The sequence below is a fragment of the Battus philenor genome, unplaced genomic scaffold (assembly GCF_028537555.1).
Source record: "Battus philenor isolate CCGP_79_NKW_IND1 unplaced genomic scaffold, ilBatPhil1.0.hap1 SCAF_10, whole genome shotgun sequence".
Classification (NCBI taxonomy): domain Eukaryota; kingdom Metazoa; phylum Arthropoda; class Insecta; order Lepidoptera; family Papilionidae; genus Battus; species Battus philenor.
This window is the reverse complement of record NW_027181662.1, coordinates 482,471-505,892: the sequence shown is the minus strand read 5'-3', so window position 1 is coordinate 505,892 and position 23,422 is coordinate 482,471. Positions and strand designations below refer to the sequence as shown.

Genomic DNA, 23,422 nt, shown 5'->3' with positions numbered 1-23,422 from the left:
TTTGATTCCAAAAAGTATTTATGCTTTAGTGGCCAGTAATACGAGGCATTCTAATATGAACTCTATGGTTGTAACTAACCTGGGATGTACTTCAACTTGCAAAACTTCATCTCCGACCTCCAAGTTCTCGGGTATCCTGACGAACTTCAAATATTCCCCGACCGGGTAGAAATTGCAACCTGAAAAGACGAACTCAATTACATTCAAAATATTCTTTATTCGAATATTCATATATAGAAAAATGTCTTCATCAGAGCTGAAGACTGGTCGTCATATAGCCGTGACCTTAATCTACTGGATTGTAATTTATGGTCAATTTGAGAAAGTAAGGCTTGCTCTGAAATGCCACGATAATTTGGAGTCCCTAAAACAATCTATATGTTTGACAGTAAAAAAATTTCCCATAGAATGTCGTGCTGCTATTGATAACTGACCAAAACATTTAAAGGACTGTATTGCAACCAATGGAGACCAATTTGGATAAATTTTACATTATCATATACTACATTACATTATCATACATTTTTAATTATATTAAAATAAAACATTGTAATAGTAATAAATGTTATGTAATAAAGAAATGCTGTTTTTTTTTGTTACAATACTTATGACAGGACTAAGTATAAAAGTGTATCCGGGGAATCGAATCTGCGACTTATCATCGCAAGTCTCAATCTTCTACTGCTCGGCTACCACTGCTCGAATTGCTTCCCTGTGTTGTCATTTTTAGCTCAAAGCTATGAGCATACCTTGATTTGAGAAGAGCCTATTGCGAACATAAATGGTTTTATTTTTTATTACAATAGTTACTCTACCGTGTACTGAAATTAATCCAACGACATCAAGTAAAATCGGGTAAGATCCCACGATCAAGAAGGAAAACACTGAAAATATTTCATAAAATTAAAAGTTTAAATGAATAAATACATAAGTGTTTACAAATAAGACGTATAAAAAAGTCAGGAGTAAATGGTAATATATTTATTTATTTATACTTCCTTGTACACCAAAACTCTGTATAAGAAACTAATAGAGAACATAAAATAACGTAAATAATAACTTAAAAAAATGTATATATACACGTGTATATATGCAAGAGATGGTCTTGTCGTTCTAGGTGATATCTACCAGACAACCTTTGGGTGGAGATGAGAGACATGAAGGAGAGAGAAGTTCAGGGTGTACATAATAAAAAAATTAAAACATTAAAATTTACCAAATATTTCAGAGTATAGTACCCTTGTTTGTAACTGTACACAAATCTATATATACATATGCATATATATACTATTAATACATGTGATTGTGATTTTCAAAAATAAAACACCGCGATACCTTACGAATGAATGGAAATGTCTGAAATATATGTGAAGGAAGAAAGATAGAACTGAAAAAGAAATTATAAGAATGGAAGTAGCAATTAAAATAAAAAAATAACTGGAAAATATTATTAAACCTTTGTGCGCCAAGTACCTATTCCACGTGTAAGGGTGAATGATAGGTTCGCAAAAGAGAGGAGTTATAAAAATGAGTTCATACGAAGTCTATATAAAATTCGAACAATGTAGTTGATACAATGCAACGCCAAAAACAGCGAGTATCCAGTTCAAACAATGCAAGAAATACTCCCATACTAATGAATTCAGTCTTAAACCTCAATAGGGTCGATTAGTACATTGTTTCGCAATAGCCGATTGTCTCTAGGTTAGACCGTTTTAATGGTATCTCCCATTCTTCTGTCAGATAAGGGAGTTAAAAAAATCTGTTGTGATAGATTGTTTCAGATTCCCAACGTATGCACCTTCGAGACCTTCAACATTTAATGTTTATTATTGAATTGCATGACTAGTACTATAAGTGGTATTTAATGGAATTCAGGCGTTATTTTGCGGAAGTCTATCCTAAGTAAGAAAAGGACTAATATTTAGCCACTTTCGCACATGCAGTGGTAGTCGTGCAACAAAGTGCACCGCCCGCCAGCCCGATGATAATTGCGCATGAGGTAAACAATGCGAATTACACAACTACCACCGTTAAATCACTCAACACGTGTTTCACCCCTCCACGGGGCATCTTCAGGAGTTATGTTACACCGATTAGTGCCAAACACAGAGTTAGGACTTGACTCTGTGTGTACTTATGAGTGGTATACATAATTTCATTCTCAAGCTATCTATGATAGAGTCTACTTGTGAAAATCCATTTACATATATATATTTATATATAAATGAATGTTTGTATGTCCTTCATAGAATCGTAAAGGAGGCATTTGATCATATAATTATCTTTAGTAAAGTTGTTGTGCATAAACCCACAAAGGTTTCGAAGTTAGTATGATAAATTTTTGACAGATGGCGCCACTGACATTCCAACGAATTTTTATATTGCCGTAACAGTTCACGTTGTTTTGAATTGAAAGAAAAAAGCTAACTGATAACGTTTCGAGTTGTGAGTGATAAAATTAGTACACACCCGAAATTGTATTGGTTTCGTAATAAATCACTTTATTGTATATCTATACAACTTAATAAAATTGGAGTGTCTGTTTTTAACACAATAATCGCTTCTTACTATATGCATATGAATATATATATGGTACATATATCAAAATTATATTTTTTTAAATTTCTTTCTGTCTGTTTGTTGTTGTTAATCTTTGAAAGACATATTGGCAAGTAGCTGATGTAATAAGGAGTAACTTAGACTACTTTTAACCAATAAAAATAAGATATTTTATTTGTTTACACGCGGGCGAAGTCGCGATGCACAGTTAGTTTTAAATAAAACAATAAGAATTAAAGATTCTGCTCAACAAAAACGGTTATGAAATCAATGAAAATAAATTGACCGCGACGCGTATAATAGCTGTGAAAATCGAAGAGCAAACAACAAACAAAAACGCTTTACTAAACAACCGGGGGCGAATGGTTGCGAGTTTTGTTCGTTTTAAAACTGCTTGGTCAACTGTAACGTTGCATTTAAAACTGTCGATTGAGTTTTCAGAGCTTAATCCATCGTAGCAAAACAAAAAAGACTAAATAATAAGGTAATACTATACATTGTTATGGATCAACTTTATTGACCTGAATGCACTGTTTATCATTTTCAACATTGACTCTTCAGATATTGTCGTACAGACCAGTAGCGGTTTGAAGCAACTGGCTTGATCTATTTTTTTTTAACTACAATCTTTCTCAGACCTCAAAAATCAAAAAACTTCTCCTTAAAAAGTTCAGATGGATATTTTTTGTTATCACTTTATCAATATCCTACAGTAGTAGAACAACGCATTCTCAAATTGTATAATATAATAATAATAAAGCTATATTTCATTCCATACAAGTAACTTAAAATTAGAAGTTTTAAATTTTAGATAACAGTTGTACATAATTTTATACTATGTATGGACCCCCTCAGGGTAAAGGCCATCTTCAAAGCTTTCCATTTTTCTCTATCTTTGGCAACCTGGAGCCACCCGTGATCTGCCATTAGGTCTGCCTCTCGCGCTGGTACCTCGTGGTCCCGTCCATTTTATAACCCTTTGTGTCCACCTGTTATCAGCGGATCTCGCCACGTGATCTGCCCAGCTACACTTTCTTTGGAAGGAATAAGTAAGTGCATCTGTTATACACGTTGATGGCTGTGCTCCTTATTTTGTCTTTTAATTTGATATCCAAGTAGCTTCTCTTCATTCTTCTCTTAATGGACTGATTTAAAATACTGACCACACAAGATGTATAGTCACTAAAGTCGTATTTTGCAAGTTTTATGTTTACTTCATTTATAAGTTTAATTAGAGACATTATACTGAAGAGGACCAACGATATAATCAGGCTCTTGCTGGATGCAAACAGCGCAAGACCGGTCAAGTTTCCAACTTTTGGGAAAACTTCTGAATAGACACGAGACACTGCCATCTGATAGAAGAACTGGGTTATAAGTGATTCCTACCCACTGATACTCCCACCGGTGATCTAATTCTGTTCATGAGGTCGGTGAATCTTCCACGGAATTCGCAGCTGTTCCTCACTACTATGCCAAGACATCTTTGCTGTACCGCAGTAACACGAGATCACTTCGCGTTGCTGTTCTTTTTGGGTTGGCATTGAGTAGATGGTGAAGGTCTCCACTCTCAATGCCTTCGAACGCGATGCTGTTTGAGTCGCCTCATGCGAGAAGTAGGAGATACATTAGCCCTGTTATATCAAACCCATGCAGTGGACGTGCATCGGTTAATGAGATGGGAGAAGAATAATACTAGTAGCTGGTTTACACAAAATGGTAAAGTATTTCTTTCTTTCCAGCTGATAGACGCTCTTTGCAAGGTATAGGCCTGTTCCGAAAATCGCCACTCTGATAGGTCTTACCCAGCCTGCATCCAGCGACTTCCTGCGACCTTTGCTGTGTCTTCGGTCCACCTAGTGGGGGGGTCCAGCTAGTGGGGGGGGGACTTACTCAGGCCGCGTCTACGTTAAGTATTGGGTTTAAAAAGATTATTATAAAACTATATCAAATCGATTTCAAAGTCATATTTGACTCGGTTACAAAGGATTGACGAAAGTCATTTTAAACAAACTTTTTGTAGTCAATTCTTGTTATTACAAGCCAATATTTAGAAAAAAGAATGTGTAGATTTCTTTAATATAGCATAAATTGAAATATTACAGAGGCCGAGAAAAAAGTAATCATCAGATAGCAGCGTAAGGTATGTGAGTGATGAGATATAGAACATACATTTGACAAAACGCACACGATATATTAAAGGACAGATAATTTTTTATTTTCGCATATTATTTTCATTATTTCACATCTGAATTATCTATGCTGCGCTCAAAAATGATTAGTGGTTAAAACTGGTTTATCAAAAGAGAATGCATTCGGAATTATGTTCGTCGTTGTAGACTTAGTGATAACATCAGTTGAAGGATATCCACTGTTGGGTGTAGGCTTTCCGCATAAATTCTCAAAAAGACCGGCTAGAAGCTAGAATCCAAAGTTTTCCACATATCAGACAAGTGTACAAATATATAGAATAATAAATATATATATTCGAATATTATATACGTGATAAAATAATAATAATAAAAGAAATGTTTATTAAAGGCAATAAAAGGCAGCAAAGCAAAAAAAAATTTTTTTTGTTTTTAATCTCGAATTCTATACTTAAATTATAATGTAAATAGGCAGAAGTTCTAAAAATACAAGACATTGCATAGTCATATAGTATCTAATACAATCATAGCGCTTACCATCATATCGGTATATATTTGTAAAAAAATCCGATACAGTTTCGTGTACAGTGTACACTGAAATAGCGTCGTCAACGTAATGTCCCATCATGAGTGGGGCCATAAAAACAGCGTTTAAAGTCGTGCGTGCGTTGATGTAAATTCTTTGAATACCGTAAGCTATGGGACGTTCTAGTCGGTCTAGCGGAATTATATACGCCGTGTCAAGACGAACTCGCAAATAAGCAATGTGTTTTCCGTATTTGTAAAATTGACGCAGGAATTTACATAAATAAATGTTTCTGATGTTTTACATAAAAGAGAGATTAAGATGAGACGATTAGTGATAAGAGAAGATATTAAGAGTGTTATTATCTAGCTGTCCTGATATACTTCGTACTGTCACAAGTTATTTGACTATTCAGAATGAGGAACTTTTTCTTATTATTAGGATCTATATTCTACAGACATTAGCCCGTGCCTTTATTTTTACATTTACGTTTTTGCTTGTTACAGTGTTTACTAGATCCCTTAATCTATTTTAACGACAACTTAAAAATATCCAGGATTTAAAATTACGTTTTTTGAGATCACTGCTCCATATTGCTATCATGTATGTAGTAATTACTTCTCCTCCTCCTGTGGATACAGAAGAGCGGGCTGAAGCAAGATATTCACGGACGAACGGCAGAATTTCCCGTTCAAATTCGAAATTTAAAATTGAGCTTGCAAACCCACATGATCTATGGTGCGAGGTGTGCTTACATCTTGATGAATTAGAAATAATGAACAAGTATGAAATGTTTCAGATCGTTGACGTAATTTGTTGATTTAATATCTTGGTAATGAACAAAAATTAGTTTTAAATTTGTACACAGCAAGACTTTAGTTCTCGAATGGCAACCTCGAGCCGGTGGAAGCGGCATGAGTAGGCCCCAAAAAATGTGGACTGAAGAAATAGTTAATGCCACGGGAAGTCGCATGATGCCGGTCCTGCGCCGGCCATCGTGACGATCTTTGGCGAAAGCTTTTACAGTGGGCGTCTATCGACTGAAAAGAAGAAAAATAAGAGAAGAAAAGAGACTTAGGTCATGTTTTTTTAACGTTTTTTGAATCAATGCCACTGATATTAGCGTCTTCACTTTTGTTCTCACAATAAAAATTTGTATTTTATTGTTTTTGGTCCACGTTCCTGTATGCCAGTGATTCCCAAAGTGGTCTATATCGATCCCTAAGGGTTTATGATAACCTGCAAGGGTTCTACGTCAGCAAAAAAAAAATGGAGGTCCATGAAATGAAAATGGGGGTCCACGATAGAGGATCTCAATACATGCTGATAGTACCTATTTACTTACATCATACTATCTTATAATATCAAAACATTTATATAATTTATGAAAGTGCCTATGAAGTAAAAAAATTATTATAAATGTTTATAAAATTGTGTAAGTTACTATTGTTGGTATTGGCTTTGTGTGTTCTTACTAAAAATATTGACTTATTGCTTATGTTATTTTATTTATAGTTTATTATATGTTTATTTAATGTTACATATATTTTACATAACAGATACAAAATTTTATTTTGAGTAGTTTTAATTTAAATTCAATTAAATTTATAAATTAACATGTGTTTTTACTTTAAGTTTGTAACACTAAACTTCACTACAGTTAGAATTTAACAGGAAATCAATATCAGGTAAGTAGGGGGTCTACCCAACACGGAAAAACATGGCAAGGGGTCTACAACACAAAAAAGTTTGGGGAACTCTGCTGTATATCATAGTTTTTACCAAGCTAAGTTACACTAGTCCGTTCTTAAACTATTTCATAACTTAAACTTTTACTACACAGCTTCACTGCCAGTGTCTTGAACATGGGAGTCAGTCAGAAGCCAACTCTCTTTCTTGTTGTCTATTTTTTAAAATGATTTAAAGTTTATTATTTAAGTATCATTTGCATAAGGAATTTAAAAAAATCCAAAATATTACGCACCGGCGCGAGACCGGCACTGCGAAAGCTATTCTCTCTATATATCTCCAATGTTGCACTTTTCTTCGCGCGATGCCGGCGCTGTACTGGCTCATAAAAATTGGTTGGTAGGCATCTCGCGCCGGCGCGAGACCGGCTACGCGCCGTGCACCTTGCGTGTCATAGTTTTAAGTTTTGTTTCAGTTATTTTTTCAATTTACATAATGCTTTACGCCATACAATAGTCTAGTTATGATTAACGTGAAATATTTAATAGCTTTAAACAGAAACAGGTATTTTGATAAACTTGTTGGTTTATACGGAAAAGAAGAATGTTTTATGTCTCTATACAAAACCTCATAGTGTTTTAATGAAGACGAAATATAGCCAGGATTAGTAGAGTCGTACTCGAGTTTTGGGACAGAGCAGTCGTATCACTTCGACTTTGCATGACACGAAAGTCCCTTAAATCTAAGAAGATTTAAAGGACTTTTGTGAGGCCATATTGTCGAACCGAGAAACTTAGTTTGACGTCCCACAAGCTAAACAGACGACTTTGTTGATGTCATAAAAAAGCCGATTGCGACTTTTTATTTATTTATTAATTCACTATTTTAACGACTTGTAGTACCGAAAATAATGCTTTATAGGTATTCTAGAACAATCAACCCATATCTTTTAGTGCCATATTTAGTGGAAGTTCTACGACTGTAATAATGATGATGATATTAGTTACAGGATCCAAATTATAAGCACCTAGCTAATATTTACTGAAATTTGTGTGTATTATGAATTTAATCGCTATTTTTTTAGTATTTGTGACTCTGTATTTGGCACTAATCGGTGTAACATAACTCCTGAAGATGCCCCGTGGAGGTGTGAAACACGTGTTGAGTAATTTGGCGGTGGCGGTTGTGTGATTCGCATTGTTTGCCGCATACGCATTTATCTGCGGGCTGGCGGGCGGTGCACTTTGTTGCACGACTACCACTGCACGTGCGTGGCTAAATAGTGGTCCTTTTCTTACTTAGGATGGACTTCCGTAAGGTAACGCCTGATTCCATTAAATATATTTGTGATTTATTAAATATAATCAACACGTTTAAAACTGTTGTAATAGGTTAAAGTAAGTCATAGAAAGTGAGTATCATTTTAAATTATTTCACAGCTCATTAGAATGGTCAATGATCATTTATTGCAAGGTAATAGACGACCCTTGGTCCGTGACGTCACGCTTTGACCGTCTCTACGCTCTCTCCGACAGCTGTCGTACCACCGTGTCTTTATTGATACAGTTGTATCTTCCTTTAAATACCTTCACTGATCACCTTTTATTCATTCAGGTATTAATTTTCTTTCTGGATCATTTATAGTGATCAACGTTAAAAAATCACTGTACTTTTTACTAAACAATTTTACTTTAATAGTGCGAATAGCAAAGGAGTAGAAAAACCTACCGGTGTCTTTGCTTTCAGACAATTATAACTTAGGAGGCTTTCAAAAAAGAGTGAATAGGTTTCTTCTAGGCAAGCATGTACCATCGTAGACTTAATCATCTTTATTTTATTGACTTAAATTTAAATTAAGAGAATTCCAAAAAAGTCAGTTCACTTTTTTATTATCATCCAACGTTTTATTTACACTTTTATGTACACTATAGATAAGAACTAAAAAAAGTAATTTATACAGGTAGAAGAAGCGGTCTTATCGCTCGAGGTGATCTCTATCAGACCAGAACCTATGAATGGTATATATACGTACAAATACATACACTACTATACACATATACATATATACAAAAATATTTTTATATATACGTCTTCGTTTCCGCAATAGAACGTCCACTGTTGAATATAGGCTTCCTCAATTAATTTACAGTGGGATTGGTTGAAAGCGGCATAGATCCAGCTTTATACGATCACTTTCATAAATTTTAACAAACAAGATCACTTTATCGTCAATTACTTCGTTCAACAAACAATTTAAAGTCATTTCAGTTATCCAGAAATTATAGAGAACAAATATATATTTGTATTATGTTTGTATCGAACGTGATCGGACCCTTCCATTGCCTGAACCGTTAGACCAATGGCGACTTTCGTTCCAAATTGCCACCCCGCGACTGTAATTCCGCTGACATTGATCTGTTAAGTTCCTGGAAGTGGTAATCGTTGCCGTAAATATAGAGGCGGCGAATAATACTTTCGCTCGGCCACGCAGCAATGTATAACTTGTGTAGAGTAAAAATCGACACAAGTATATTTTTTAGTACGATGAAACTGATTGACGTAGAAAAACTAGTAATAAATTTTTTTTTATAGGCGAAATGTCTCCTACATGTAAGGATTTTTTCTAAAATGATTACTTTTAGTAGTTCATGTGAACACGACTTTCTAATTTAACTGGTGGAGGCTTATCTGGTAAGTAGATGATTCAGTTAAAAAAAATTATGATTTTTTATCCTTTACAGATGAAGAATTTGACCTCTGTCTCGCCTGATCTTAGCGATGACGAGGTCTATTGTACATGCTTGCTCCGAAGAAACCCATTTACTTAGTCTTGAATACTTCTAAGTTATAATTGTCTGGAAACAATGACGCCGGAAGGTAGTTCCACTCCTTGGCTGTTCGCACCATAAAAGTATTAGCAAAACGCTTAGTGTGGTTGTAAGGGATTTCAACCGTATGCCGTTATGAATCCGAATAAAGGAGATCGGGGAAATATCTGGTGTAATTCTAACACACACTCTCCAAAACACATTCTTTAAAATACAGATGAACTGGCAACTTTTTGCTGATGCCGCAAGCTTTGGAGTTCAGAGCTCACCAAAGTATTGTTACCAATCACACCCTTGGTTTGTCACTGGAGTCACAGCTTCGAGCTGGTACTTCGCTGATCCATCGCTCGGATTGCTACAGTATTCTACATATGTTCCGGATCTATGATTGTAAGTAAATTGTAAATAAATGTATAATAAAAAGAATGTAAAACAAAAAAAACAAAATAAATAAAATGTTAATGTGTAATGAGAGAGGAATGGAAGGTCATAGAGCGAAAGAGAAGAAATGTGGAATGAACACCGAATGGAAGATCATAAGAAGCATAAATGAAGAGAGAGAAAATAAAAAAGGTTGTGAAAAAATTAAATAATGTAAAATAGTCCCTGTCCCACACAAGATAGGGGGTACGAGAGGCTCCCAATAGCGGGGGCCAATAAAAAAACCGGATCTATCTATGCTACATGTTTAATGTTTAACAATAGATGTGTAACAATCTATTAATTTTGACTTTACTATTTAAAACTACTAATAAAATTGGAAAATCCTATTTTAATAACAATAACTTCTGTATAACTATCTATATTATACAAATCGAATTACACTAATGTAATACAGGTGTACTAAATTATGATAATGTAGTTTTAATACATAATAAATTTGACGGCGGCCATTTTAATGTTCGAGCCTCGCCTGTCGAAAAGGCATGAAGTAATTTAACGGTAATGCATGGGTCACGACTGGTTGGACTATAAGGTTAATAACCACGTCGAAGCCTCACTGTGTGAGGTTCCATTTTTGAATTAATAAATCATTTAAATCATTTTGCCGGAAAATATAGATGACGTCTGTTGAAACACGTTTTTATATATACGTAATAAAGCAAGTATTTGGAACCGCTGTTCTATTAGCGCGATATACTTCTACTATTGCAAATATATCGAAAAGCATGTATATTGTTATATTTATTATATCTGTTTCGATGTAGAATAGTTTATAATGATTTAAATTTTCCGGTGACTATATAACGAGAGAATTTAATCATTAATTTTATCTAAGTAAGTTAAGGCATCATTATCTAAAGTGTATCTTAAGTATTATGAAGTTGCACCTGTGATCTAGCGGTGGAATAAACCGCGGTGCACGTGAAATTACGTGCTGTCCCATGTTTTCAAGAAGAAGATGGAAGTGCGAAGTCGAGCTGGAGTTAAGAATAGAAAGTGATACCATTGCTTCCATAATAATAAAGAAGTATAGATAAAAATTAAACTAAATAAAAAAATAAATGCGAGGTAGAGTAACAAAAACATGTAAAACAAGAAAAAATAGTAACAGAAACAAATATAAAAATTATGATACTAAAAGAATGCGGCAAAGAAAAAGAGGTTAGCAAATGAAAGAAAGAAGATATAGTATAAGAACTTGTGATCGATGACAGAAGAGAATGCTCTCTGTCATTGATTTAAGACAAGACACAGAGGACCTAAAAAGGGGAACGACTAAAAAGTATCATTTATTGCAGGCAGTACCAGAACCCGAAGACTGCGACAAACAGGTGCTAAGCTGACGGCGGTTCATCTAGTGAGCAGGACATCCTAGCCGCGTCTACCAGCTGGTCGCCACTCGAGACCCTTTGACCTCAACGGCTGTCGACTGTACAAGTACTTCCGCTTACACTGCCATTTCAGACAAGAAATTTTTAGAGCTACAGTGACTTTTTTATAATCGATTTTCGAAAGCTTGTGACTTACAAGGCGTTAATGACCATGTTTCAGATCATGACAGGCAACAACAGCAACAGGCGCTGGTCAAAGACCTTTGCCTTGATATACTGCGGTATTTTTTGTAAATACTATAACTAATTAAGAGTTAATTCCCCGAATGTTACCGTTACAATTTCTAATTAGTAAAAAAAAACTGGAACGTTCACAATTCAAATATATTTCTTATCGACGTGTTCGGCAAACGACAGTATGAATTTAATGCTTCGCCGAGCTCGCAATGATGCGGGGCGCGAAACTGGCTAATTGTTATGTGCTCTCTATTTTCCGCCATTTTACTTCCTGACGAAATAATTAATGTACGTGAAAAACACGCAAACGGATACTTAAATTGTTAAAAATAAAATTTTTAATATATAATACATCAAAAAGGTGAATATATAGCACTTTCATTTTATAGCAAAAGTCTTAAGAGTTTTTACATCTTTTTTAAATCAACCTATATAAATTTATCACACTAAAATAAATGCATATGTACATTTTTATATACATATGTATGTAAAAATACAATTTCAATAGAGCACGCATAGTACAGACCTCTAGTAATAAACCGTTGTTTTATATCTAAAGAGAACAACACAAATTTCTATAGTATATATAAATATATATATAGTCTCTATATATATACATACACACACACATACATATATATATGTATATATATACATAAATATATATATTTATGTACATATATAAATTAATATGTAGATATGTTTATGTAAAAAATCCCTTATTTTTCTAATGAAATGGCTTCCAGCCTTTGTACAGCCAAAGGTCAATGACATTTGGCTGTACAAAGGCTGGAAATAAATTTTCAGTTACCTGAATTTTGGAAACAGTTTTTTTTTATGTGATGATTGCAGTATACATTATTTTGATATTTTAAATAACAGTTTTTCTGATCTAAGCATTCCATCCTGACATGAAAGTATCCATCAGGCGTCGGTAGCAATATCACGTCACGCGAATTCGCGTGTGTATCACACGGACGAGACTCAAGACGAGACCGCAAGGTTCATCGATGTGGCGAATACGGAACTTATAGTGACAGATGGCTGATGTTATGAGTAACTTGGCTACTTTTTTTAAAAAAAAATCTTCAACGATCAAGAAGCTAATTTTACTATTTTTTTAATAATTCCACCCAGACAAAGTCACGGGAACTGCTAGTAAATTATATTATTTTTATGTTAAAGTGTCAGTCGAGATATTAAATTACAAATCGTTTTTAATTACATCGAAATGTAAGTAAAAAAAAAACAAATTGTGGAATGTGATAAAATCGCCTATTGTGCAGTTCGGTGTTGGTGTTGTAAAGTTTCTATGTTATGTTTATAACACGTGGCTTAGATGTACAATAAAGTGTTATACATCTATTCTCTTAACTTTCAGTACTGTGTTATGTAGAAATATAAGAGCAGTGGTAGCCTAATGGTTTTTTTTTGCTATTTGAAGCCTCTCGTACCTCTAATTTGCTGGGATCAGGGTCTTTGTTTACAAATAAGTTTTTCAAAATTTTATCTTTATTCTTCACTCTCTTTCATACTTCTCAATTTCTTTTATTCTTACCTTTTTTCCTTCACAATATCTTTCACTTTGTTATTTACTTCCTTCTTGCTTTTATCGCCTTCCTTCCATCATCTTGTTACTCTTAGGTGGCTAGGTACATTATTTATTTGTAGCCCAATGGTTGGGGATTAAAACACTCGATCATAGGTCGCGAATTCTATTCCCGGAATACAGTTTTATATAATTCTACTTTTGTGCATTATAAGATTGCTACTGCTTATAAACAAGTTTCCAGAGGATGTTCAGCAGCTCTGCGTACCATAATACCACATTGCGATCGCCAGTTCGCCTGTCAAGCGTGGCGATTGTGGTATATCTCCGTATAGATAGACCTATGCCTGGAAGTGGACATCTATGGGCTGAAACAATTACTTGGAATGTCAAATTCTGAATACGAAAAAGTGTTATATCAAACGTTAATATTTTTACGAAACTGACTGTACCTAATGTAGAGTACTTTATTAAACAGTGAATTATGTAATAATGTAATATTTCTTGTTTGAAGTGGCAGGCGATGAGGCATGTTGTTGATGGAACTGACGGCATTTGTAGCTGAAAGGTTCTCGTGTGAGAACCACGACACAGCATGACGTAGGAGTAGGAGCCTCAAATTACATAATTGCCAAGATCGTAGCTACCTATAGGTGAAGCCTAAATATACCTCGCAATGGACATCTTTCGATTGACATTGTAATAAAAACTTCAATAAAATGAAATTTTATATACGAATTGCTGTTATGATATATGCAAATTATATAACCAAGACGGCTTATTTAAAGAATGCGTACAGAAATTGTTACGGCTTCGCTTCTATGTGTGAGGTTTTATGTAATTATATCACAAGCTCACACCTCCTCGCGCATCTTCTGTGATGACTCGTCTTTGTGTTTTTAAACGAGATAACTAACGTAAATTACTTCATTTGTATTGTCACTCGATAATTTATATAGTGAACACTTGTAATTGAGTGTTAAATATTATGCGTTGAATTTGAAAATAAAAGATATTTTTACGGCATTACATAAAGAGAAAAAAGCGATATAGACAAATAACATATAAATAAAATTTTTATATAGTTACGTACTGTGGGTTCTGACTCGGAATGAAACACCACTGATTCACAAGGAGTCCTTTATTCACAAATCAAATGGTCACCCTACATTAACACAAAAGTATACTTTCACTTAGTCCAAATTTCGCTTTCAAATAGCTCAAGAAATCACTGTCCGAATAACTTACCAAATTATAACTTTGTATCACTGATCTTAATCTTATCTCGAAAAACAACACTGAAATGTCTACATGAGGAGTACGAGTATCTATACTAAGGATAAAGTTCTAGTAAGTTCGAGATAGTACTCGGTAAGAATTTTCGAGAACCGTACACAAAAATTTGTAAATAACTTCAAGGTCACGCGTGTTTACGGCATTTCTTGATAATAAGGTTCCGTGGTTATCGTTTAAAGGGTTCTGTATCTCGTGCTTTGTAACAATATTAACTATTAGCTCCTAATGCAAAAAGAAACTACATTAAAATCAGTAGAGATTTTTAATGATTTTTTTAAATGTCGTTAATATAGGAATGTAATATATCAATTCATTCTCCGTGGTGTAATAACTTGGTATAATTTACATTTTTTAATTTCAACCCATTGTTCACTGCAAGACATAGGCCTCCCCCAAAGGTATTTGTAAAGGGGTGTAACGCGATCGCCACGCTTTGCAACATGGTTAGAGATCGTAGTGTACTATGGTATGTAGAGAACACTACTTTCCATCCTGTGCAGTGGCAATATTATGTAATTAATACCCAAAATGTAATTATTTAAAATTTTACCTTCGGAATCGAACCCGCTGTCTTCGATAACAAGTCAGTTCTCTACTGAGTCTATAACTGTCAATTAGTTGTTCAAGTTTTCGTAAATATTACAGAGAGATTAATTAAAAAATTTCTGTCGGAATGTGAAGCGACGCGCGTTGAGGTGTAAGTAATTTCTTCATTCGCACAATCAGCCGGAACTCTTCCCAGCGCGTCGCATTTCTCAGCTACTGTTTCCCGTCTTTTGCTGGGGTCAATGACCGTCGAGTGTAGCGATCTAGACTTCTATCTTATCATCACACGTAGGTTTTCGTCGCTTGATTCTTTATCGATCTTTCTAGAATCGTATATATATATGTTTCAAACATACAGATGTGTTTTAGAGTGACAAGAATGTTTATATTAAACAGTGTATTATTGGCACCGGAAAGTAATGTCGCTATCTTAAGTTAAATTCACACGAGTACCTTTTTAACAAGTTTTATTTCTAATCAACAATATATTTACCTTCGTTATCAACAACCTTTTGCCATCTAGTATAGAAATCAATGCCGGAACGATAGAAAATCAATCGGTTTTTCTGTAAAATATGTCGACAGAAACGACATAACTTTCCGGTCCCCCTGTTGGCAATAGTACCGACCAAAAATGTTTCAGTTAAGATCTTATCTATGGTTTAGCGAATCTGTAAAATATGTTTTTATCTGTGTTCTCTCTCTCTGCTCCCTACTAATTCATTCTCTGGACCAAGGCCTTTTAATTAAATACAGTCCACTAAAGTCAATCCCAATCTTATACACCCCCTTATATTTAGGGATCAAGATCTTTATAGTATCCTGTTTAATTTATAGTAAACACAACAAAAAATACGTAAATAAAATCGCATTTTTTCCTTTATTACTCTTAAAGAACCTATTGCGTGCCATATTTAAGACCTTTTTATTTGATTACATCCCCATTACATGTATTGATTGACATCTTTATATTCTCTGTGGTTCGTATAGGGAAAAAATATCATTTGTACTATTTTCGCTGTTATCAAATGCCATAATAAAAATATTAAAATCATGTTAAATATTGCTGAATACTGGCAACCCAAGGCCAGTATTTCACCTTTTTAATTTATTTTATGTTCACTCTGCCATGTGTGACGAAGGGACGTTATATTTCGCGTGTGAAATTTTTTTCAGATTTATTTGTCCTTGCTCCTTTCTTTCTTCACAAAAACTTTCATTGTTCAATATCCGACCTTCTTACATACATCACCTAAGTTTACCTTTACCTTTGGGGAAGGCCTGTGCCTTAAAGTGTCTATCAGCTGATACGATGATGATCTCTTTTTGGAGCCGTTATCGAGTTAATAATATATTTGGCGATTGTTTTATATTAACATAGATATATACGTGGGGTTGTTAAACAATAAAGGCGGTTCTAAACACAAGACTTTATTTTATTCTTAGCATTGTAACAATGTTTTCAATCTATATTTCTCGTGAAATTCCATCGACTTGGCGGTTAAATGTAAAAAAGTGATAAATAAGATACGTTTATAAGTAAGTAAAAACTTAAAAATAATTTCATCATTTATCGACCTATATATGTGTCTATTACAATGTAATGACGCTGTAGTGAACATTATATCTATAGTTTAAAGTGGTCACTCTGAAACATGTTACATCAAGTTTAAATATTTAATGGAATCAGGCGTTACCTTGCGGAAGTCAATCCTAAGTAAGAAAAGGACCAATATTTAGCCACTTCCGCACATGCAGTGGTGGTCGTGCAACAAAGTGCACCGCCCGCCAGCCCGCTGATAAATGCGTATGCGGCAAACAATACGAATTACACAACTGCCACCGTCAAACCACTCAACACGTGCTTCACCCCTCCACGGGGCATCTTCAGGATCCACGTCACACCGATTAGTGCCAAACACAGAGTCGTCATCAAGTTTAGTTTTCTATTGCTATCCAACATATCAATAACTTCTGGCATTACAGTCTACATGTACAGATAGTAAACAATAACTATTTTTAATATGTAGTAGTAAGAATTTTGAAAACGGATTTCCAATTTTTTTTGAAACCATTGATTTATAAATATGGTTTTACATAAACTACTTGCATAACAGAGTGGTGAATATTTATATTTAATCTGTTATATTCTTACACCTTTAATGCTTCTACTCCTATAATCAATTCTCTGTTATAAATCTATGTTTATATTTAGTTCTTATATGAAATGAATCATATTTAAACCTAAAAAACTAGAAGCATGATTTAGTTACATTGTAGTTAGTACTATATATATATATACATATATACATTATTATACATTATATATACATTTAAAACTAAATTATCGAGATCAAAACCATCCTGTTCTTTTGAAAAGAAAATTTTAAAATAGATTCAATTCAACTAGGTTTAATCGCCTCTCTCTCTCTCTCTCTCTCTCTCTCTCTCTCTATATATATATATATATATATATATATTTATTTATTTATTTATTTATTTATATATATCCTGTTAACTTTCATTGACACTCGCAATGTTCCAAATGCAACGGATCCATGACACTAAGGACAGTATCCAGGGTCACGAGGCAACGCGATATGTGCGGTGTACATTGCGCGCGGAGAAAGTGGTGTACCTTTTGCGGTAATGGATGTAGTGTAAACTGGTTTCCGACGCGATATCTCCGTCTTGTTTGCTTTCGATTGCTCGTTATGTTTTGATGTGAAATTAGTCACGCTGATGATTACAGGGTATGGAATATGTATATGCTTCTTCTTTTTTTTTCAGCCGAAGGACGCTTACTGAGGTCACAAGCCAAAGGCCTTTCTTAAAGATCGTCACAATGACACGTTCTAAGCTGCACGCATCTAGCAACTTCGTGCGACTTTACTTAGTCGTAGATCCACCTAGTGGCAGGTCTATCCTCGAGAACCTTTTGGCACCAACTGCCATCGGTAGCGTGAGCGATGTGCATCGCCCACTGTCAATTGAGACGCGGAATTTTTCTAACTACGTCGGTGATCGCGGTTTTGCTCCGTGTATTTACTCTTTTGTATATGCATCGCTGTTTCCTCTCTTGTCATAAATACATTTAGATTATAAATATTTCTTTCTGTACTTAAAAATACTATTAAACATAAATAATAAATGAATTTTGTCGAATAATAATTTGGTTTAGTTTATTTATTAAGCAACCTCAGTATAATATGTTCAACTTTTATTTATTATACAATTTGTGTGCAAACCAATATTGATGTATATTTTTATTATAATGTTACACAGAAGTATAAATAAATAAATTACGTGAGATAATATTACATCTTGTAAATTAATAATTAAAAAATATTTTTTTTTTATCTGCACCTAATTTATTGATTTTTGTAGATTCTGGAGGCGTATACAAATATTTTAGTTGAAACTAATATTGTTTTCAAAACAAAAAAAAAAGATTTCATGATTCTTATTTAAAATAATTAGAAATCTTATGTATCTTTCTTTTATTTTTATAAAACCAGTTTCATTTATGCACCACCTGAAATCCCTTCCATAATTCTGAAGATACCATTACATATAATATGTTTATATACTTATGTTTGGATTTAATGATAAACAATTATATCTTATACTCGCTCTAGATATAATTACTCGAATTAATATGCAATTTTAAAAATTTTTCGTTTTTTCTCATATATTACCAATATATCGAATTAGGTACTAGTACCTAATTCGATATATTGGTAATAAATCCTTTTAAGGAGTTCATCGGATCGATGAAGTTATTCTAGATAAATATCTTAAAGGAAATTGCAATAAGTCGATCGCAATCCGTGAGATTTGAAAGTTGAATTCTTGACTTTTATATGTACATTTACGCAACTTGATTTGCAGTTTGGATGTTGGCTAGTGATCATAATAGCTAGATATGTGTAAGGCTTTTAAAATTTATGATTATTTATCTTATCAAAATCTGTTTTTGAATGAATCAGGTAACAAGTTTGAAAAGTTCATCGAGCCTTTATTTTATACACTTTATTTATTTATTTTTAATTTGCAATTTGTTAATAAATGTAGAAGTCATACTTTGACATACCACTGAAATGATCAAGACGACTAAAGCCTTTTGTAGTTTGTCACAAAGGAGTTTGTTGTTGAAGTTTAATCTAAGCGCTGTCTGTGCTATCTATAAGTAATATAGATTATAAATTTATTGTTAAATACTACAATAAGTTACATACTTGTATCGTGCACACTTTGTATTTCTGGCCAGTACAGCAAAAATACATTTATGCTAAATCATGTTCAAATTTGAAATTCGAGCGCCATCAGTGATATGGTCGCTGCCAGTGTAATATGGTCGCATAAATACTCCTTTTACATATGTGTGATCGAAGAAACACCTTCTTCACATCTTCACAGCTGCCATTACCCTTGGCTATATCTTGGCTCTTCCTTGCGAATGTCTATGCTGATAAATCACTTCTACCAGTTAAACGCCTATACTTTATCGTTGGACGATCAGATGCGTGGCAATAATTCATCTGCACACGCTAAACAATATAAATTAATACGAAGTAACAATACGAAGCGGGAATGCTATATACTAATCGTAGAATAAAATAGTAAAATAACTAATAATGACTATAAATGTTGGACATAAACATCTGTAGATTTACAATAGGACCTGTGAAATGCAGTTTGAATACAGCGTCTTCCAATGACAGCAACAAGATTGTCCGTACCTTTTAGACAGATGTGCTCTCCAGAAACCAAAAAGTTTATGACCATCTTTTGCCCACTATTTGACCACTGTCATTTTAACTTGCCTATTATCTGGGATACGTAGGTTGCGTTAGTTCTAAAAGTGCCTTTATAAAGAAAAAATTACAAATTTCTGTAGTGTACATCGTACGTGGGAAATTTGAAATAAACATGAATGGTGATGTATTTTAAAGAGCACCTCCTTGGTTTTTAAAATAGGATATCGTGTAGCATTTGTTATTTATTCATATTTTTGAATATATTTAAGTGTATATAATAATTCTATATTTGTATGTAGAACATAAAACTGCCCTTTGCTTCATGTCTCTCATCTCCATGCAAAAGTTGTTTGGTAGAGATCGACTCTAGCGATAAAGCCTCTTGTACCTTTACATGAATTATATAAACTTTTTAATTAATATCTATGGTTTATAACAAAGTAAAAAATAAATAAATAATATGAGTGAGGTATAAAATTACTAGAGCGTCGAGGCTATGTTAATAGATATAAAAAACAAAACAAAGCGAAGCCTATCATTTCTTCCAGTAACATCAAAGTATGGCATCCCACGATCCACATACATTACAATGGTGATACACAATTGACATCTTTATAACGTTGTAAATAGAGTATGTAATGGCACGGTCGTTGACTCATGTGGGTCATGTAACATACTTAGGTAGACGCCAGTATGACACGCAGATCTCTATAGCAAATTAGAGAAAACCATGGGAGTTTTGAGAAATGTATAATTGTCATGGGGTCACGCGATTAGACAATAAAACATGTCTCAGAATGTATATCATGTACGAGTAATTGTGATCTTTCTAATTGTTTGATTAAATGGACGATAGCGAAGACAGTTGTCGTGTTATCTGTGAGAAATGTTACAGAGATATAAAATCTGTTAACTTAGAAGTTAACTAATCTTGACATAATTAAATTCTTAGTTAATATTAATTAGTTTAAATCTCACAAGTACACTGCGTGATTTTATTATCCCTGTATAGTGTTCACCCTGAAATATGTAACCTTTTTTTCTTATTCGAATACAACAGGACAAAAACTTCTGGCTGTACAAAGTTTGGGAGAGATAGCAAGCAATAATTTATTTTAATATATGGTAATTCGAATTATGAAAATGATTTTTTTTTACTATATTATCGTTATATCTCTCTGTCTCTTTTATTTTTTTATACATGAGACTGTAACACAGCCACCGCTGTTTCGAAATCTTGAAACTGTGTTTCAAGAAGTCTCTTTTTTATACAAGAGACTGTAAGGAAGATAACTCGATAATTCCGTACCTGACGCACTAAAATACACAGTTGATATTTTAGTCTAGTGCGCTAACGCATTGTTCTAGTCAATCAAGGTTGCAAAAGTCGCTTGAGGCGGGCGGCGCAAGACTGATTATTGTTGCGATCTATAAGGAAGGCCTATGTCTATGAATAAGATGACTGTTCATATTATCTCTCAGCAAAAAGAGTTTGACCTGAATTTCAGGCATGTATTCTCTCTTAAAGGGAGAGTGTAAATAAAAAACGAAACAATTTTCATGACATTTATACTATAAGCTACTACTATGATATATGATATACTATTATGATATATGATATATATATATATATGATATACTATTTATACTATAAGATCATTTATATTCAATTGTATACTGTATGTTAATTTGTTTAGAAAGAAAATATTAACATCAGCCAGTATAATATACATTTGACAGTGAAAATACAAAAAGGTTTGAGCTCCTAAAAGAGAGTTGTCAAATGTCGCTGTACAGGAGTGACGGATCGAAGTCAAGATTACCATAAACCTCCCATTGTTTCCGTTTACACACCACACCTACGCACGAACTATTATAATATATTCATAACGAAAGCAATTTGCATCTGACATTATTGAAGACCTCAACTTCCACATATTTAAAGTTACTTTTATACTCCTGAATGATTAAGTCTTGTCTTAATATATATAGCAAGCAGAATAAACGGCTCATAGAGCCTTAAGGCTCTGAAATAATAGCACTAGACGAGCTTGTTAAGGTTTCCTAAACACTGGAAGTGTGTAACGTTGCATGTCAGCATCCCATATGTCTTTATTAAAATCTTAACAACAAAAAAATATTAACTCAAGAAATGTCACATAATTTGCATATCTCAAGTGGCGTGGGATCGTGGAAGCGTGTTATCGGTTCAGCGTGCCTTTGTTTTTATAATAAACATTCCAATTCTCCTGCGTGCCAGCCACAGGAGTTTGTATCCATTTCCCGGAAGAAGGACCCTGGCCTCGGTCGCGTTCACTAGCTACGTGAGGTCTCTGTTCTCTGTCGAGTTCGTTGTTTTCTTTTCACCCTACCACTCATAGCTATAAACAGAACAAGTAGTCCGCTTCGTAACTGTCATATGAAAAAGGTTTATGTCTAACTATCCATCTAAACAAGCTTTTTTTTTAAATTAATACTTCAGAAAAGTAATATATATTCTCACACATAGTAGCTCTTATATAGCATGTTCTAGTTTTCTTAGGTACAAGTTAATAAGAGATATATATACTCGTATATATACTAGCTGATCCCGCAAACGTTGTTTTGCAAAAAAAATTAAAGTTTTTAATTAACAAATGTAAGATAAGGGTTGATCGTAGAGGGGTGAAAATTTAGGTTTGTATGTATTTTTGTATGCTGTATCATAAAACAAAAATCAAAAAAATTGTCTAAAAAATTAAAAATAAAATTCAGGGGTGGACCACCCTTATCACTTAGGGGTATGGAAAATAGATAGTAGCCAATTCTCAGACATACTAAATACGCATGTAAAATTTGGTAAAAATCGGTCAAGCCGTTTCGGAGGAGTTTAAGTTCGAACACCTATATATATATATATATATATATAGATAGACGTAACTTTAAGTATGTTATCCGTTAACGAAATATCCGTTGAAATTGAAGCTCTTCTCAAAAGTTAAAGTTGGTCAACTATGAAATTCAAGTAGAGCATATGTTCTTATGGGTTCTCGGAACACCATGAATGCGCATGCGGCAATTGGCGCGTGTTTTTTTGAGTCTCACCTCGCGTAACATTAAAACTGTATTAGTTACTGTTAAATATGAGCCCGGAAACTTAATTGCGTTCAGTTATTTCCGTATCGTGCAATTACTTAAACTGACAGGCAGTAAAGTATATTTACTGTCTATTTTATACTTTATAACTATATCTGCAATGTACTATATCTACCTCGCTCTCTTCGTGAACTTAACAAATGACCCCTCAACTAAGTTCCACTATTTTTTTTTCCTAAAATTCCTTCCCAGCTGATCTTTAGTTCTCAGAAAAATAATTTTATATAAATATCAAATCTCTGAACAAATTTGTTACACAGTTATCGTAATGAGCGAGTACATATATGTATTTGTATATAAATATAGACAAAAAAATGAATATACAGTTATTTGTGTTAAAGCTTTAAAGTAATAAATGTTTAGCCTATT

General features: G+C 33.7%; 1 protein-coding gene across 1 annotated transcript in view; it reads right to left on the bottom strand.

Moving 5' to 3' along the window:
- The window catches only part of Cad89D (cadherin-89D), a 136,788-nt gene that overhangs the window by 48,139 nt on the left and 65,227 nt on the right, over positions 1–23,422 (bottom strand). Inside the window, exon 2 of the mRNA XM_068770036.1 lies at positions 80–179. Coding sequence (XP_068626137.1) covers positions 80–179 — 100 coding nt within the window. The remainder of the gene's footprint in view (positions 1–79; positions 180–23,422) is intronic.